Below are 18023 nucleotides of genomic sequence, written 5' to 3'. Positions count from 1 at the left end.
GGATCGAAGCATGTAAAAAATATATATATAATTATGAACATAATGTTAGAGCTATTTGTAATTTACAAAACTCATAAAGTTGTGAAAAGTTTTTTTTTTTTTTTGCCAAGTGTATATCAATAATATATAACTGCATGAAAAAAGGATTAAAGAGCATATTCCAAATCAATCCTTAAGAAAATTATCAAAAGAGACTCCTAAACTATTTAGTGTTAAGAAAACTCTCTCTCTCCAATCCCTGGAATTTTTTTCAACTATACGTGAAACATAGGTACTGATATTGAATGGAATAAAATAAAGGTTAAAAGAAAGAGGCAATAGCTTAGTTATTAGTTTTTGATCAATTATTAGTTACCGAGATTAGCTTACCTTATTTTGTATTTTGAGATTTAATATTGCTGTGTAAACCTGGTGTACAAGATAGTTATAACTTAAAGAACATTTAATGAGGCACTGGGTTTTGATTCGTTAACTATTCATACATTTGGTTGTCATTGGCATATCAATGATGGGAAATTATTGCCTAGTCCCGGACTACAAGGTCAGCATGCTGACCTTGTAGTCCCAGCCAATAGGAGCATGCCAGCGAATTAAAATTTGCTTACCTCACCTGAACTGCCAGCTCATTGTAATAAAGGAAAATTTGTTAACGTCTGTTACCGTTTGAATTGCCAGCACATTTAAAATTTGCATATTTGAGTTGGCGGGTTATGAAGCAACACATGGGCCCACATCAATAAAATAAGTGATATAATAGTAGGGTTCTCAACTGAATGGCTTAAAAGCCATACTATTTTATTTGATTTCAAGTAAAAGCATGGTACAAATGGACTTGGAGGAAAGTGATAAAGGTATATTTTGTCTTGTATTGTTTTGATTTAATTTATATTTTGCAAGAACGTTTAAGAATTTGTGGTGATATACTTGCTCTCAAATAAAACTATATAAAAATGTGTTGAATTTGTTGTATTTACATGATATGAATTTTATAGTCTAGCCGAAGAAAAATATCATTAAGATTTTGCTTTTTTTTTTTTTCATATATAAATGATTTATTTATTTTTGTTTTTTACTGTATTTATTGTTAATTTTTTGTTATTATAATATTTTTTTTATTGAGTATCCATAATCAACCCAAAAAATTTAAGACTAAAATATTGTTGTTATTGTTGTTGTTATCCATAGTCAATCCCAAAAAAAAAAAATTAATAAATAAATATTAAAAAAATTGGTATTAAAACATTGTTGTTGTTACTGTGCCTAAACATTAGAGTTTTGTGATTAAGTGTACCATAGGCGTTTAAGAAGAATGATATAATTATTGTATTGTAATTTTCTTAGTATTTTGTTTCTAATATTTATATTTGTCATAAAAATTGATGTAGTTATTTGCAAACCAAGTGATATTGAAGAAATTGAAGGGGACTGCATGTTTGTAGCAAGGCTAGAAAATAGTGATGAAAATTTGTTGAATAAGGTGGTCCATAATGTAGATGAAGCATATGCTTTATATAATGATTATGCATTGCGAATGGGTTTTAGTATTCGTAAAGGAAAGCCTATATATTATTATGCTCCTTCTCGCTTAGGAGACTTAAACTCTAACTCAGAGTTTATGTACTTGTTCAACAAGTGTCAAAAATATTGTGATTCAGAATTGGAATTTCAACAGACATGGGATCAAATGACACAAAGATTTGATATTGAGAATCATCATTGGCTTAATATGATGTACAAAATTCGACATAAGTGGAGCACTGCATTCACTAAGGATTTTTTCAAGCTGAATTTAAATCTTCCTTGAGGAGTGAGAGCACGAACAATGTTTTGAATGGTATAGCAAATAAATCAATTAGTCTCACTAAGTTTGTAATTGAATATGAAAATGTATTGGCAAGTATGCGTTCCTCGGAATTGGATGAAGATTTTCGATGCAAGCAAGGTGCCCCACAAAAAGCAATTAAGAAGAGTGGCATTTTGAGTCATGCAACTCAAGTTTACACCTGTAAGATATTCAATTTATTTGAAAATCAATTTCTTGATAGTCTTGCAATGGTTTGGGATCAAGTTGATTGCCAAGATACAATTGGTGTTTTTGAGGTCAAAGAAGAAAATAGTGAAAGAGTACGCATTGTCCGGTTTGATCGTCTTAATAACAATATTTCTTGTTCTTGTAAGAAATTTGAGTCATTGGGGATTCTTTGTTGTCATGCATTGCGGGTTTTTAGTATAAAAAATTTAACTAGAATTCCAAGTCAATACATTTTGAAACGTTGGACAAAAGAGGCTAAGAAGGGGATGATAACTTATGAACAAGACAATCATTCACTTAGTAATGATAAAGAGGCAAAGATAGTATGGCGTAATAGCATGATGCGAATAGCTAATACAATCATATCTAAAAGTCAAGGGGAGGATAGCCTTAAGAGAATTTTCCAAAAATTGCTATTGGAACTTGATGAAAAAATTGAAAGGGAGTTATCAAGGGTCAAGTTTGGTGTAGATGCAAATGTGGAAGAGAATGAAGTCATACAATGTGACACCACTGATGAAATGCCTTGCTTGCCAAATGAGGTGTTAGTGTTAAATCCCCCATGTGTGAGATCAAAAGGTTTAAGAAATACTAGACTTAAAGGGCACTTTGAGAAGCGCAAGGCAAACACATCTAAAGATGCATCTTCTTCAAGTGAGTAACTTTTTGTTAAAAACTAAATATACAATTTAACATTTTTATCATCACTAAATATTTTTTGTATATTAAATTCTGATTTTGTGTGTGATTTTTTTTTTTTGTGTACAATTTCATAGGAAAAAGAAAACAACAAGTAGTTGAAGAACATTCAAATGTCTCATTTGGTGGCGCATGCAATACACCAGTCTGTCAACCACGTAATCCCTACTCTTATACAGGCTTTACAAGTGCTAACTTATGTGGTCAATCTTACTCACCTTGGACAATGCATTCTCAGGTATATATATAATGTATAGTCATAATCTGATTGCTATACTTGATACCTAATTACGAGCTATTTTCTATTTAGGACATGAGTTATGTAAATGTACCATTTACATCTATGTTGCAAGGTACCGATGTTGTAGCCCAACTTAATCAGGTAAATTGGCACAATTCATTCATTCGATACTATGTGAAACTATATGTACAAAGCTTTGTTTTTATATAATGTGTTCTTATATTTTATTCCTTATAGAATTCATCTACTTCCCAAATGAGCTCATTGATTTATAATTCCAAGCAACCAGATTACAAATATAGCCAAGAGGTAAATTTGGAAATTATTTTGCATACTTGTTTTATCAATAGTGTCATTTATTTCTTGTTCTCAAGGATTACTTACTTTATACATTTTATTTATTTATTTTTCTTTAAATTAGGTTGTCAACCACATAGAAAAGTTAAAGAAGTAAGACATGGGCAATGGCTACAAAGAACTAAGTAAGAGAGTTCATAAGGTATTTTTTGAAAAAGGTAGAGTTTGAGCTGGAGTTGGGACTGGAAGAGCTAGAACATGAGATATATGATGTGTACTTGGATCAACATTTGATGGATTTCATTTTTATTTAATTTTTTGTTGTTGTTAGGACTTTATATTATTAGGATATGTTAGTGCTAGATTGAGGTTGATTGTGGTCGCTCTTTTGCAAGCTCTCCATGAGTTTCTTTTTTGTGTTGATATTTTTCAGAGCCATTGTGTACTCATGAGGCAATTTTGTAATGACCAACTTAATATTATGCCAGTGTTATGATGAATCCATATTGATCATTTTAATTTTAGTTGATGAGACCATTGTGTCTATTAAGCTGTGAATTCCATCACACAAAGAGGGAGGCAAACTAGGTTGCCCACACTCTAGCCCGCAAAGCTATTCAGTTTGACACAGAGATGGCTTGGCTTGAGGAGATTCAATTTTTATTAAGTTCAATTTTTAACTTTAGCCTGCAAAGCTATTCACTTTATTTGTGTCTTATTTTTTAGGGAGGTTGTAAGTGAATATACGAAACACGTGATTGAACTAAGCAAAGCACTATTAGAATTACTGTCAGAGGCTTTGGGACTTAACACTGACTACCTAGAAAACATAGAAGGCATGAAAACTAAAACATTGGTATGCCACTATTACCTAGCTTGTCCTGAACCAGACTTGACCCTTGGCACAACAAAGCATTCGGACCCAGCCTCTCTAACTATTCTCTTACAAGACAGTATTGGTGGCCTCCAAGTCCTCCATCACACAAAAAAAAAGTTCAAATTTTAATTTTGGGCTGTAGGCTCTGCAGTAAGTAGAATTGTTGTTGCATATCACAATCACCAAACTAAAATTCATCCACACTTTCAGTAGTCCTCTTACTCAACCATGAAACTGAACCAACATAAGATCAAAAGCAACATTTTTAACATTGATTGAAATATTCCGAATATATTAAAATCTTAAAATAATCCTCTCTAACATAATAAACCATAAAATTTAGGAAAATATGAATATAGCTTAGTTACACACCAACTGGCAGAAAATAAGCAAAACAACTACCACCATCTAAAATAACACATTAGCTCAAGGCAAAGCCGTAAAGCACAAAGCATTGGAACTAAAGTTTTTAACAGGTATTTTCACAAACATCATCTATGCATTTCAAAAACAACATTAAAATCCAATCAAATATAAATCAGCCACATTTGGGCTAGAGAGAGAGATGAGAAAGCCTTAAGATAGGAGGTGACATGGGCAAGCACAGCCGGTGGTGGTGGTGTGGGACTCGGTGGCTGATGCAACCATGGAGATTCGGCCATGTTTTGTCCCACAGAAAAGTATGGTAGAAACAGAGATTTTAAAGTTTGGTGAAGCTGAAGAAAAAATGGAGAAAATGAACAGAGAAAGTGAGCTAAAGAGAAGAGAAAGGGAGAAAATGGAGTAAGCCTTTAGTGTTCTCCGCCGCTTGTCTTCTGCCTTAGCTTTGTTTTGTTTTCTTTATGGCTTTTAAGCCATTAAGTTGAGAACCCTACTGAGAAAATGGAGTAAGCCTTTAGTTATATCACTTATTTTATTGATGTGGGCCCATGTGTTGCTTCACAACCCGCCAACTCAAATATGCAAATTTTAAATGTGCTGGCAATTCAAACGGTAACAAACGTTAACAAATTCTCCTTTATTACAATGAGCTGGCAGTTCAAGTGAGGTAAGCAAATTTTAATTCGCTGGCATGCTCCTATTGGCTGGGACTACAAGGTCAGCGTGCTGACCTTGTAGTCCGGGACTAGGCAATAATTTTCCATCAATGATACGTATTAGAGTATCATGGATGTTTGTAATGAAAGCAAAGAATGAAGAACAAATTGTTTTATGTGGAAAATTGATGAGTCCAATAAATTTCCTTTGTCCAGGCGAGTCCACGCCAAACGAAGGGAAAAGCCATTTAAGCCATAATAAATAGAATGCCGTTACACATCAACAATAAGTAGCACAAACGTTGAGGAGACACCGAATCTTCTCTTTCAAACCATTCAGAGGCGTTACAAGAATGACATTGATACTGCTATTGAATGCCCCCAAGGGCTAGAAAAGAAAGCCATATATATAGGTAACACAAAGCCCCAAGGGAGGTACATTTTTTTTTTTTTTTGTCTTTATTCTTATACTCACAACACAGATAGAGCCATTGGCCATTCTTTTCCTAGTCATCTGACTTTATCATCAGAGGCCTAGTGGTTGGCACTACACCGGTGACCTTTCTAGCTTGAATCTTTCTCTCTTGTAGGCATTTAGGCGATCCTGAGTCACCTTCCATCTAGACAATCACCTCGACTAATGATTTTGGCATTATCAGTTTGGTGCCGTCTGTGGGAAATTTCTTAAACCTCAATTTGAAAATGTAGCTCTAACCTCTGTGACACCCAGATGGAATCTAACACATCTCATGTTCCAATAGCCTTGGCCCTACAAATCCAAGCACTCACAACCAATGTGGAATAACTAACCAGGCAGAATCAGGAGATAAGGTTGTAGCTGCAACAAGAGGAAAATCATGACGTCGACAAGAATGAAAACGAAGAGAACAACAATAGGAGAGATGGGTTAATAAGGGCAAACCCATCAGACAGAGCTAGCAATGACCTCTTGAAGAGCATACGAAAGGAAATGGACAAGGTCGAGAATGTGATGAAGGAGAAGATGGACAAGAACTTGGATGGGATGGTGAAAAAAATTGACTCTCCATTTACCCCTAGTGTCCTGGAATGCCCCCTGCCGCTCAAGTTTCGTCTCCCCCCGCTCGAGTTGTTCAATGGTTTGAAGGACCCTCTGGATCATATAACGACCTTCAAGATGACCTTAACTTTACATCAAAACCTCAATGAAATTCTATGTAGGTCTTTCTCGACCACCCTCAAGGGGGCCGCGAAAGTATGGTTTAACAAACTCACTCGTTCATCCATTGACGACTTCGAGCAACTCAGCAACTCCTTTGTTTGCCACTTCGTTGGTGGTCAACATCAAAAAAGACCAGCAGATCACCTCCTCACAATCAAGCAAGGAGAAGGGGAGTCACTAAGATCTTACGTGAAAAGATTTAACAAGGAAGTGTTGGAGGTAGGCGAGGTGGAAGACAAAGTGCAACTGACTATGTTTAATGCTAGCTTGAAGTCAAAGGATTTCGTGGTCGCACTTGCAAAAAGTCCCTTTGGATCAATGATAGAGAAGTTGTTGAAGGCCCAAAAATATATGAACGTTGAAGATGCTTTGGCTGCAATTGAACATAAGGGTCCACAAAAGGAAAGAAGAAGCACCCGAGACGTGCAAAGAGGTAGAAAGAGGGAGAGAAGCTCCCCTTCATCTAGCCGAGACTCCATCAATAGGGGTGGCGGTAAGCTTTCAAGGACGGTAAATTTTACTCCCTTAGTTATGTCTGTTAATAAGATTTTGATGCAGATCAAAGACGACCATGCCCTTAAATGGCCAAAACTGCTACACTCCTTGCTTAACATTCGCGACAAGAAGAAGTATTGCTATTTCCACAAAGATCATGGCCATTACACGGAGGATTGCAGGGATTTGAAAGAAGAAATAGAAAAATTGATCCAAAAAGGAAAGTCACAATAATTTGTGAGGAAGGACAGACCAGGTCAGGCAAAGCAAGTGGCACGGGCAAGATCAGATGAAAAACCCAGGATTAAAGATCGTCCACAAGATCGCCCAAGGGACGCCATAGGAGAAATAATGATGATCAATGGAGGATCTATCGCGGGAGGATTGATAAAGTCCCTTAATAAGTCACAGCAGAGACAAGTAAACAGTGTCCATACGATATGCCTATCCAAACACCGAAGAAGGGAAAACTTAGATATAGTCTTTTTCAAAGAGGATGCTCGAGGAATGAAGCAGCCACAAGACAACCCCCTAATCATTATGCTCATGATAGAAGGCTTCAACACCAGACGAGTACTGGTAGATAATGGGAGCTCAGCAGACATCATTTACCTCTCTACTTTTCAACAGCTGAAGGTAGACCCGAAGAAACTTCATCCGTTCGAATCTCCCCTCGTCAATTTCAGTGGAGACAAGGTGTACCCAAGAGGGATAGTAACGTTGATGGTCACAGCTAGCTTATACCCTCTCCAAGTAACTAACCAACACAATTTCTTGGTAGTAGACTCCCCCTTGTCCTATAATGTCATCATAGGGAGGCCTACTCTTAATCGTTGGAAAGCAGCCACATCTACCTATTGCCTGAAGGTGAAGTTCTTGATGGAACAGGGAGTTGGGGAGATAAAAGGGGACTAGGTACTAGCTCGAGAGTGCTATCAGGCAGTGTTGGCCTCAAAGGAAAACCATACATGGATGATCAAGGAGAAGACATCAGAGGTCATGGAAGCTCTGGAAACAATCGAGTTAGTGGAAAGGGAACCAACGAAGACAACTAAAGTAAGGACAAACCTGGATCCTTTGACGAAAGAAAAAATCATAAGTTTTTTTAAGAGCAACCTGGATGTGTTCGCATGGAGCCATAAGGATATGCCTAGCATACCAGCAAGTATCATTCCACATCACCTAAAGGTGGATCCCGAAAGAAAACCAATCGAACAGAGAAGAAGGGTTTTCGCCCCTGAACAGAACAAGACAATAATGGACGAAGTGGACAAATTACTTGTCGCTTACTTTATTAGGGAAGTATACTATCTAGAGTGGCTGGCCAATGTCGTCATAGTCAAGAAAACGAATAGGAAATGAAGAATGTGCATGGACTTCACAAATCTAAACGATGCCTACCCTGAAGATAGCTTCCCTTTGCCTAGGATCAACTAGCTCGTTGACTCAACAGCAGGGCATAAACTCCTCACCTTCATGGACGCTTTCTCGGGGTACAACCAGATACAAATGGTTGAGGAAGATTAGGAGAAAACGGTTTTCATCGCTAGCTAGGGACTTTATTGCTACAAGGTCATGCCCTTTGAGTTGAAGAACGCAGGGGCCACATACTAGAGGTTGGTAAACTAGATGTTCAACAAACAAATCGGGAGAAACGTAGAAGTGTATGTGGATGATATGCTCGTCAAGGGCAGGGAAGAAGAAAGTCATCTGGACGACTTTAAAGAAACCTTCGATACACTAAGGCAGTATAGTACGAAGTTGAACAAGACCAAATGCGCATTCGGAGTATCCTTGGGAAAATTCCTCAACTTCATGGTATCACAAAGGGGAATAGAAGCCAATCTAGAGAAAGTGAAGGTCATCCTCGAGATGTCATCACCAAAGATGGTCAAGGAGGTACAATCACTCATGGGAAGGATTGCAGCCTTCAATAGGTTCTTCTCTAGAGCCACAGATAAGTGTCTTCCTTCCTTCAAAACCCTGAAGCAAGTTTACATTTGGACGGATGAGTGTGTAGCAGCATTCCAAGAACTGAAGTGCTACTTGAGCAACCCTCCACTCCTAAGCCCATCAAAGGAAGGTGAGGACATGTTCCTGTACTAGGTAGTATCCACAACTGCGGTGAGTGCAGCGTTAATTAGGGAAGAACAAAGAGTGCAGTGCCCGGTGTATTATGTCAGCCAGGCTTTCTAAGGGACTAAGGCCAAATACCCACGTATAAAGAAGATCACATTCGCCCTGATAGTGGCCTCTTGGAAGCTTCCTCCATACTTTCAGGCGAACCCGATCAAAGTAATGACAAACTAGTCCATCAAGAAAGAAATGAATAAACCTGAAGCCACAGGATTAAGGATACAGTGGGCCATCCAGCTCAGTCAATTCAACATCAAGTACAAACCTAGGGTGGCCATAAATGCCCAAGCACTGGCAAACTTCATAGCAGAGTTTACCATGCCCGAAGATGGAGAAAACCAGAAAGAGACAATCCAATGGACGGATCATTGACATAAAAGAGGGGAGGAGCAGGTGTTGTCATCATTACTCCTGATAGTAGCTTGAGAGTGCTACTATCAGAGCAGACACTATATATTAAAAAAAAAAAAATTACTTTTTTCTGTTTGATCGTAAGCTATGAACAGCTAGCGCATGTAGTAAAGTCAAAATTACTTTTCGTTATTAAACTGAAAATCTTTCTCAAGGACCCTTGATCTATTGGCTTACGCCAATAAATAAAGAATTTTCATTACATACTTTTTTACATCTCCTGAGCTTACACCAAAATGGAAATAAAATTCAAGAACAAATTAGAATACATTTTTTTTTTTTTTTTTTCGGTGGGAATAATTGTAATCATCCTTCGTGGCTTAGCTTGGAGCACTTTTGATCAGTTGATCTTAGAACACACTTTGCGAATTTCACCTTGAGTACCAGACTTGAGGCCAATGTTGCTCATCTTCACCATGGACTTTCCGAACTGCACATTGAAGGCATTTGACCCAAGCAAGCTTTGAACAAAATTTCTGGTGGAGGCGTCAGTCCATAACTTTTGATCAGACTCAAGTACTCCTCGGCCAGTCCTCAAGTTGGAGAAGAAAGATGAGTCAAATCTGTTTTGGCTACCGGTGTCCAGTCCAACACGCCTTGTGGCATCACCATTTTGTGGGCAGAGTGCTCGTAATTGAGGAAGGAAAATGGGGTTGATTGTAGGATCGGCACCATTTCCAGTAGTAGTGAAGTTATACAATCTGTACTGAAAGAACTGGCAAGCTGAAGTTCCAATAGTATGGCCACCTAGTCAATAGTTAATTGAAATGAATAGAAGTTAGACGAAATGTAATAAACTAGGACACGTACTTTTTGGGTAAATCTATAGTTATAATAATAAAAGACGAGGATTTGAATTGTAGTTCACTGAACTATAAAGTTCTTGACTGTAAAACACATACCTGAACATGTAGCTAGGGATATAAAAAATGATTTATTAAATGATAATGCGTTGATGCTTACCGACAAGAGTAACAAGATCTTGAGCGTTTAAACCTTTCGCTGAAAACTTTTTCTTCTGAGCATCAATGGACTCTGTAAAGCCAGGCAAATCGGTAGTATCAGAAGCCAATGATACTCGACCATCTTTGCGTCCGGTTGGCACCTGCCAATTTGGTCCATTTGTCTACAAGAAAAATGCAAAATATGATTAATTACAGGTAAAAGCATGTAAAATATATACTAATAAATTAATCTGATGAATATATAAAAGCATGAGATCAAGTACCAGAACGACAGAATCACGAGCAGCAAGCGCAAGAATATCAGCACAAGAAACAACACCAGGGCATGCAGCTTCAAGATTGGTCTTCGCATCATCAATAACTTCATATCCTCTCAAACCAAGGTTAGGTCCGGCTGTTTTCTCAGTGTTAGGCCCATCAACAAGGACAGAAGCATCGCAACCCTGCACGAAACAGTCATGAAAGTGCATCCTTAACAATCCAGGAGCCACAGTGGGATTAGATTGGAAATGAGCTTGGACCGTTGAGCGAACAATGGATTCAGCTCGAGGGCATGATTTGGAGTAGAACCCAACACGAGTGGCTTGGCAATGCACGAAAGAAACACTCAAAGAGAGCAAGAGAAACACCAAAAGGGACGTTTGGATCAAACGTGCACTCTCCATTAATGCAATAACAGGATAAGGATCAGGAAGATAGAGATGGAGTGTGTTAAGCTAAATTGGAAGTTTGTATTTTCAAATTTGTAGTAGCACTAAGCTTTGCTTGTGGTATTGTGAGAATGAAAGAGGACAATTATTATATTTATAGGATCATTTGAGGTCAAAATTCGGAGAGAGAGTAAGCAAAGTCTGCTGATCATAGCAAAGTTAGAGAATAAATAGATGGCCTGCAAATTTAATAGTAGTAGCTGAGCTCACCTTTGTTTTATAATGATTCTTATGGATTGCAGGGGACTGTTCCGCGTGAGAAATAGTACTCGTGAAAGAATTGTCAAAATCCAATCAAATAAAATTCATATAAAATTACAAAAAATATTATAAAGAATTGTTTATAGCATTAATTTATATTTTTTTTCTTCACCGCCAATACAATTTGCATTAAAAAAATGGAATGTCAAACGTCAACGAAGGACATAGTTATTAAAAAATAGAAAGAAAAAGACAAGTAGGATTAGTATAAACAATGTTTGCCTATTTCAAAGTCGCAGCCCCCGATTGAGCCCCTTCTGTAAGTACACCTCTGTCCTAAAAAAAGAACTATTTTTTGGCTCATTTTTTAATCTTATGTAAACAATGTTGATTGCCTGTTTCAAAGTTTGCCCAAATTGATAATGTTGACGTCCCTATCGCATGAGTTGTTTATGTATGGCTCTCAAAAAAAATAAGCGTTGTTTATGAAAATGTTTTTATCGAACTATTTTAAGTTTCATTTGTTCAAATTCGTAACATGGCGGCTTTCATGCAATTCAAGAGCCACGCTAATTTCAAATACTTCTGTAGTAAAATATAATTATAATGGCTCTAATTAAATATCTCTCTTTTATTTTTCTGTTTATTTTACTTCTTCTTCTTTTTTTTTTTTTTTTTTTTAAGAAATGCCATGTGATGAGAAGCTATCCTGGTTACGTTTGTTTGTTTTAGCGTAAAATGCTTTTTGCAAAAAAATATTTTCCAGCATTTGACAAGTTATAAATATTATTTTAAAAAATTCCTTTTATATGGAAAAGTAAATGCCTAAAATATTAGGAACCTCCCAAAAACCCAAAATACATCTCAAACCACCAAAATGATGTCAAGGCTAGTTTGGTCATTTTGGAGGTATTTGGAGCCTTTTGTTCATTTTAGAGGTTCCTAGGGTATTTTAGTCATTCTGGTGATTTCAAAGCATTTTGGTTGTTTTATTTATTTTTTTTTAATTTTTTACAAGATATAAAGTCTACTTTAACCTAATCTAAGTATATATATGTGTGAAACTTCCTAATAAAGACTTGAACCTCGGCCCTTACCCCCCACACCCCACAAGTATTTACACTTGTTTTAGCAATTTTGAAGATTTTTGGGATATTTTAGTAATTATAGAGTTTTCAAGGGTTTTGGTCATTTTCAACACTTTACGGGCATTTTTTATGTTCTAAATGAATTTCGGTAATTTTGGAGATTTCAAGGGTATTGTAATCATTTTAAAGGTCTCAGTGATTTTCTTTTTAAAATTTTGGAGTCCTTTTCTATTCTGGTCATTTTTGGTATTTTGGAGTATTTTTGTAATTTTTAGATATTTAAGGGTTACTTTAGTCATTTTAAAAGATTTTGGGATAGATAGTATGAAGGAATGATGATCGTAAATGTTCTACTTACTTTAGTCATTTTACACCGTATGCTCATACCTACATTATTTTTTATTTTATTTTATTTTTTTCCAGTTTGACCAAAGATTTCAAGTCACTCAAAACACCTAAAAACACAAATTTTTTTCTAACACCGAAACAAATGCACCCCCAATGGATTTGAATTTCAAAAATTTCAATCTTTTTCGAAGAAGGTTATAAGTTGTTAAATACATAAACGAGTGAAAAGATCGATTAAATAAAAACAAACACAGTCTTCACCCTAGAACTTGGACTCTTAGGGTATTTAAATTCAATAGTTGTAAGTGAGAAGTGGAGGATATTAACCCTAGTTCTCTTAATAAGAAAGATCAAACTATATTACTAAACTACAAAACTTTTGATAAATAAAACATATATAATTTTAAATAGTGTTGCACCATGGAGATACCATATTTATCTACCTATAGATTCATAAAAAGGAATCCCAGTACCTTATACCAACCTACAGTTGAACTCTTACCCTAATACCCAATTGGATTTGTTCTATAATGACAATCTCTCCTTTTCAATTCATGACTCTCAGTATGTGACTAACCATTAGATGCGCGGACCTAGTACACAACTTAATCACCAACTTGAGAAGGATGTTGGCTGCAGAGTTCTTTAGTTCATCACATGATGAAGATCAAGAAGCTCATTGGTCACAAAACCCTACGGTGTACAAACACAGTAGCTTCTTTAAGAAAAGATGAACTAGGGCAAATTCTGTCTCCGGTCACAATTTGCATGAACAAGACTTTGCTTCACACTTGTGCAACTTGTGTCACCTTTGACGGCCCTCAAAATAATCCTTATATATGTTTAGGATTGTGAGAAGAGAAAGCCTAAACACATACTCACAGATTGGATGAAAAATAGCTCTGAAAAATTAAGTTTCATAAACCTCGATAGATAGCCATCTATCAAGATAGCTGTTGAGCCGCGGGCTAAAATAGCTTTTAAACCTCGATAAATGCTAGCTGTCGAGCTTTAAAAATCTAGCACTTTCTCACTTAATTCTTGGACAAACTTGCATCGTTTTAACACTTGAACTTGAAACCTTGCTCCTTAAAGTATTAAACTCATCATAGACCTATCCAAATACAAGTAAAGTGTGTTTTGTCAAATGATTAACCAATTATATAAAATAGTGACATATATTCCTAACATTGAATCACATATGTCCTAACACCAAGGAAAACCAATGAAACAAACCATTTCAAGGTAAAAATCAGGAGAGGATTTGACCTAACTATCCTCAAGGTAAACCAAATCCACTATAAGAGAATTGAGTTTTTACAATCAGATTTAACCCTAAATCTATTGCTACCTCCAGTAGTAACTTACTGACACAATCATGTGTAAGCTCCGAATCCACGAGCTTCTTCTCTTCTTGGATTTACAGCAACACAAGCCTCCTTACTTCTGACTTTGAGATCCCACTCAAAGGTTTTAGCAACGTAAACTCTCTAGTTTGTGACTCCAAGACCACCCTTGAAAGTTTAGATCATTAACAGTTGTTGATCTTATTGCAGCAACTTCAGATCTACCATATCTAATGATAAGAAAATGATTTCCGATAGTGACTTTGAAAGAGGAAGGCACAATACCTTTTAAATCTCACAAGAGCATCTCCAAAGTCTCTCAAAAACCCCTGAAAACGTAGTTAGGGTTTTCCTTTATATACTAGAAGTGTTTCACTTGAAACCTAAAACATTTAAGCAGAGTTTGGGCTGAAATAAAATTCTACAGAAATTTCACGTCGACAATTTTCAATCGGTCGAATCTAATTTTTGATCAGTCAGATTTCATAGAATTTGAATTCTTTGATTTTCGATCGGTCGGATCACATTTTCGATCGGTCGGATTTCATTGAATTTGAATTCTCCTTTCTACAGCTTAAATGTTCTTGTGTTCTGACTTGTAACACCTTGAGCATTGTCTAATAAACTCTATAGACTCTAAGATCTATACTTAGACAAGTTTGTGCTTACAGTTTGCCATTCGTTCTAAACTTTTAAAACCTAACAATTTGAACCAATCAATAATTTATTGACATAATATGTTTCTTTCTCTCTTTATTTTTTTAAATATAAAATTTAATAATTATGATGATTTTAGTAAGTATTATTTTATTATATTTATATGTGGAACTATTTGGTCTACCATATATGATGTAGAAAGATTTTATTAAAGGGTGTAAATATATGGGGTTGTGATCCTTATAGAATTTAATCTAAATTAAAATTATATACAAGAATGATGATGTGGAAATGTGAGCTTGCAAACATTTATGTATAAATATTAGAAGAAGTCAATATAAAAATTAAATATTTGGATTTTATATATATTATAGACAAGTGGGAAGATGCAAAAAAAAAAAAAAAAAAAAAAAAAAAAAAAAAATCACATTTCTTTATTACACAACTATTAAAATGCTGTAGATGGAAATTGTCTCTTTGGTAAGCCCATATAAAAATCATGTTACTAATTGCAACTTATAATTTAATCATTGTTAAAATATTATGATTTTTTTTTTTTTTTTTTTGGTTTCTAGCATTAGTATCACTAACATGTAATTCATGCAAACGCATAGATGCATTTAAAATTAAATAAAATTTTTATTATAAAAATATAAATAATTAGTCTAATTATTTTTTTAAAATAGTATATAACACATGCATACGTATAGATACATTTAAAATTAAACACAATTTTTATCATAAAAAATGTATATAATTAGTCAAATTATTTTTTTTGAAAAGCAAACGTAATTAGTTACATATTAAAATTCTTACCAAAATTTAATACTAATTATGATCATTTTTTTTCTAATTTTTAATAAGATATGATGCTTATTATGTGGTGACTTTTATTGAGTATATGTGATTGGTTTTTTTTTTAAAAAAATTTATAGTTCATTAATATTAAATTATTAGTATTTTGCACTCGTTAACTCACTCGAGATAAAAATTAAAAAATTTAAGTGGATAATTATGGTGTGGTCTCCACAAAAATTTAGACACATGTCTCAAAATTTTATTATAATTTCAAATTCTACTTGAACTTTCTCTAAGTTTTACTTATTAATATATATATATATATATATATGTCAGATCGTGAGTTATGCCGTTCCACCTCAAAACCAATTGGTGATGAGGAAAGTACATTCAAATCTTTTATGGCATTCGACATCACATCACGCGGGCCTGTTTTTAGAGTGGTTGTAGGGAGTCAAATTGTGGTCCCCCCCAACAATCCCTCCCTCATAATGACACTCCTGTGACACAAGCCCATGACTTTAGCTCTAATACCATTTTTCGGACCATAAGTTGTACCATTCCACTTCAAAACCAATTAGTCATGAGAAAAGCACATTCAAATCTTTTATGACATTCGACATCACATTACGAGGGTCTATTTTTAAAGTGTTTGTAGGAAGTCAAATTGTGGTCCTCCCAACAATAAATAAATATATATATATATATATATATATTTGAATTTATGGAATCAACTTTAGTGTTGTTAGTAACATTTTTAACATGGCAAACTAGGTGTACACACAATATTTCATGTCTATTTGTTTTATACTAATAGATGAGATTGAAAAGAGGAGGCTACGTATACACACTTTTCAAAACTTACTATAATAGCATATTCTGATCAAAACAATGGCACCTCTGTTAAGATAGTCTGCTAAGATAGTCACTAAGGAACTTAAATTATAAAAAAATTTAATAAAAAAAGAAATTATATATATATATATCAAGATCACTTAAAAAATATGCAAATTAATAAAATTAAGTTAGTTTAGTATATAATTTTTTTTTCAAATTCAAGGTGTTAGTTTGAACACCTTGACTATAATATAGAGCCGCCACTAGCTGGATCGAAGCATGTAAAAAATATATATACATATATATATATATATATATATAATTATGAACATAATGTTAGAGCTATTTGTAATTTACAAAACTCAAAAAGTTGTGAAAAGTTTTTTTTTTTCTTTTTTTTGCCAAGTGTATATCAATAATATATATATAACTGCATGAAAAAAGGATTAAAGAGCATATTCCAAATCAATCCCTAAGAAAATTATCAAAAGAGACTCCTAAACTATTTAGTGTTAAGAAAACTCTCTCTCTCTCCAATCCCTGGAATTTTTTTCAACTATACGTGGAACATAGGTACTGATATTGAATGGAATAAAATAAAGGTTAAAAGAAAGAGGCAATAGCTTAGTTATTAGTTTTTGATCAATTATTAGTTACCGAGATTAGCTTACCTTATTTTGTATTTTAAGATTTAATATTGCTGTGTAAACCTGGTGTACATGATAGTTATAACTTAAAGAACATTTAATGAGGCACTGGGTTTTGATTCGTTAACTATTCATACATTTGGTTGTCATTGGCAGATCAATGATACGTATTAGAGTATCATGGATGTTTGTAATGAAAGCAAAGAATGAAGAACAAATTGTTTTATGTGGAAAACTGATGAGTCCAATAAATTTCCTTTGTCTAGGCGAGTCCACGCTAGACGAAGGGAAAAGCCATTTAAGCCACAAGAAATAGAATGCCGTTACACATCAACAATAAGTAGCACAAATGGTGAGGAGACACCGAATCTTCTCTTTCAAACCATTCAGAGGCGTTACAAGAATGACATTGATACTGCTATTGAATGCCCCCGGGCTAGAAAAGAAAGCCATATATATAGGTAACACAAAGCCCCAAGGGAGGTACATTTTTTTTTGTCTTTATTCTTATACTCACAACACAGATAGAGCCATTGGCCATTCTTTTCATAGTCATCTGACTTTATCATCAAAGGCCTAGTGGTTGGCACCACACCGATGACCTTTCCAGCTTGAATCTTTCTCTTTTGTAGGCATTTGGGCGATCCTGAGTCACCTTCCATCTAGACAATCACCTCGACTAACGATTTTGGCATCATCATTTTGGCGCCGTCTGTGGGAAATTTCTTAAACCTCAGTTTGAAAATGTAGCTTTAACCTCTGTGACGCCCAGATGAAATCTGATGCATCTCATGTTCCAATAGCCTTGGCCCTACAAATCCAGGCAATCACAGCCAATGTGGAATAACTAACCAGGCAGAATCAGGAGATGAGGTTGCAGCTGCAATAAGAGGAAAATCATGACGTCAACAGGAATGAAAACGAAGAAAACAACAATAGGAGAGATGGGTTAATAAGGGCAAACCCATCAGATAGAGCTAGCAATGACCTCTTGAAGAGC

At 35.1% G+C, this 18023-nt stretch overlaps 3 protein-coding genes and 1 long non-coding RNA gene across 4 annotated transcripts; 3 read left to right on the top strand and 1 right to left on the bottom strand.

Moving 5' to 3' along the window:
• Positions 1 to 1899: 1899 nt before the first annotated feature.
• Positions 1900 to 2694, top strand: LOC126704822 (protein FAR1-RELATED SEQUENCE 5-like). The gene has a single exon (XM_050403821.1). It carries the CDS (start codon positions 1900 to 1902, stop codon positions 2692 to 2694), a length of 795 nt encoding a protein of 264 aa, XP_050259778.1.
• A 120-nt stretch (positions 2695 to 2814) lies between these two features.
• Positions 2815 to 3546, top strand: LOC126705548 (uncharacterized). Its single transcript, XR_007648310.1, has 3 exons — positions 2815 to 3113; positions 3210 to 3281; positions 3394 to 3546. It is a non-coding gene; the product is annotated as an uncharacterized LOC126705548 (long non-coding RNA).
• Positions 3547 to 6153: 2607 nt separating this feature from the next.
• On the top strand, positions 6154 to 7113 carry LOC126704821 (uncharacterized). Its single transcript, XM_050403820.1, has one exon. It carries the CDS (start codon positions 6154 to 6156, stop codon positions 7111 to 7113), a length of 960 nt encoding a protein of 319 aa, XP_050259777.1.
• A 2421-nt stretch (positions 7114 to 9534) lies between these two features.
• Positions 9535 to 11240, bottom strand: LOC126705544 (peroxidase N1-like). The gene is made up of 3 exons (XM_050404598.1): positions 10655 to 11240; positions 10390 to 10552; positions 9535 to 10173 (listed from the first exon to the last, which is right to left on the bottom strand). The coding sequence occupies exons 1-3, from the start codon at positions 11054 to 11056 to the stop codon at positions 9767 to 9769; spliced, it is 972 nt and encodes a 323-aa protein (XP_050260555.1). The 5' UTR covers positions 11057 to 11240; the 3' UTR covers positions 9535 to 9766.
• Positions 11241 to 18023: the final 6783 nt, after the last annotated feature.

Source organism: Quercus robur, chromosome 11 (genome assembly GCF_932294415.1).
Source record: "Quercus robur chromosome 11, dhQueRobu3.1, whole genome shotgun sequence".
Taxonomy (NCBI): domain Eukaryota; kingdom Viridiplantae; phylum Streptophyta; class Magnoliopsida; order Fagales; family Fagaceae; genus Quercus; species Quercus robur.
This window is presented reverse-complemented; position numbering and strand designations above follow the sequence as displayed.

Excerpts from the sequence above, each read along its gene's own strand:
- LOC126704822 (XM_050403821.1), top strand. The coding sequence starts at position 1,900 with ATGCGTTCCTCGGAATTGGATGAAGATTTTCGATGCAAGCAAGGTGCC.
- LOC126704821 (XM_050403820.1), top strand. The coding sequence starts at position 6,154 with ATGGACAAGGTCGAGAATGTGATGAAGGAGAAGATGGACAAGAACTTG.
- LOC126705544 (XM_050404598.1), bottom strand. The coding sequence starts at position 11,056 with ATGGAGAGTGCACGTTTGATCCAAACGTCCCTTTTGGTGTTTCTCTTG. Across the intron at positions 10,553-10,654 it reads CTCGTGATTCTGTCGTTCTG|ACAAATGGACCAAATTGGCA; the intron begins GTACTTGATCTC and ends TTTTTCTTGTAG. Across the intron at positions 10,174-10,389 it reads AGATCTTGTTACTCTTGTCG|GTGGCCATACTATTGGAACT; the intron begins GTAAGCATCAAC and ends ACTATTGACTAG.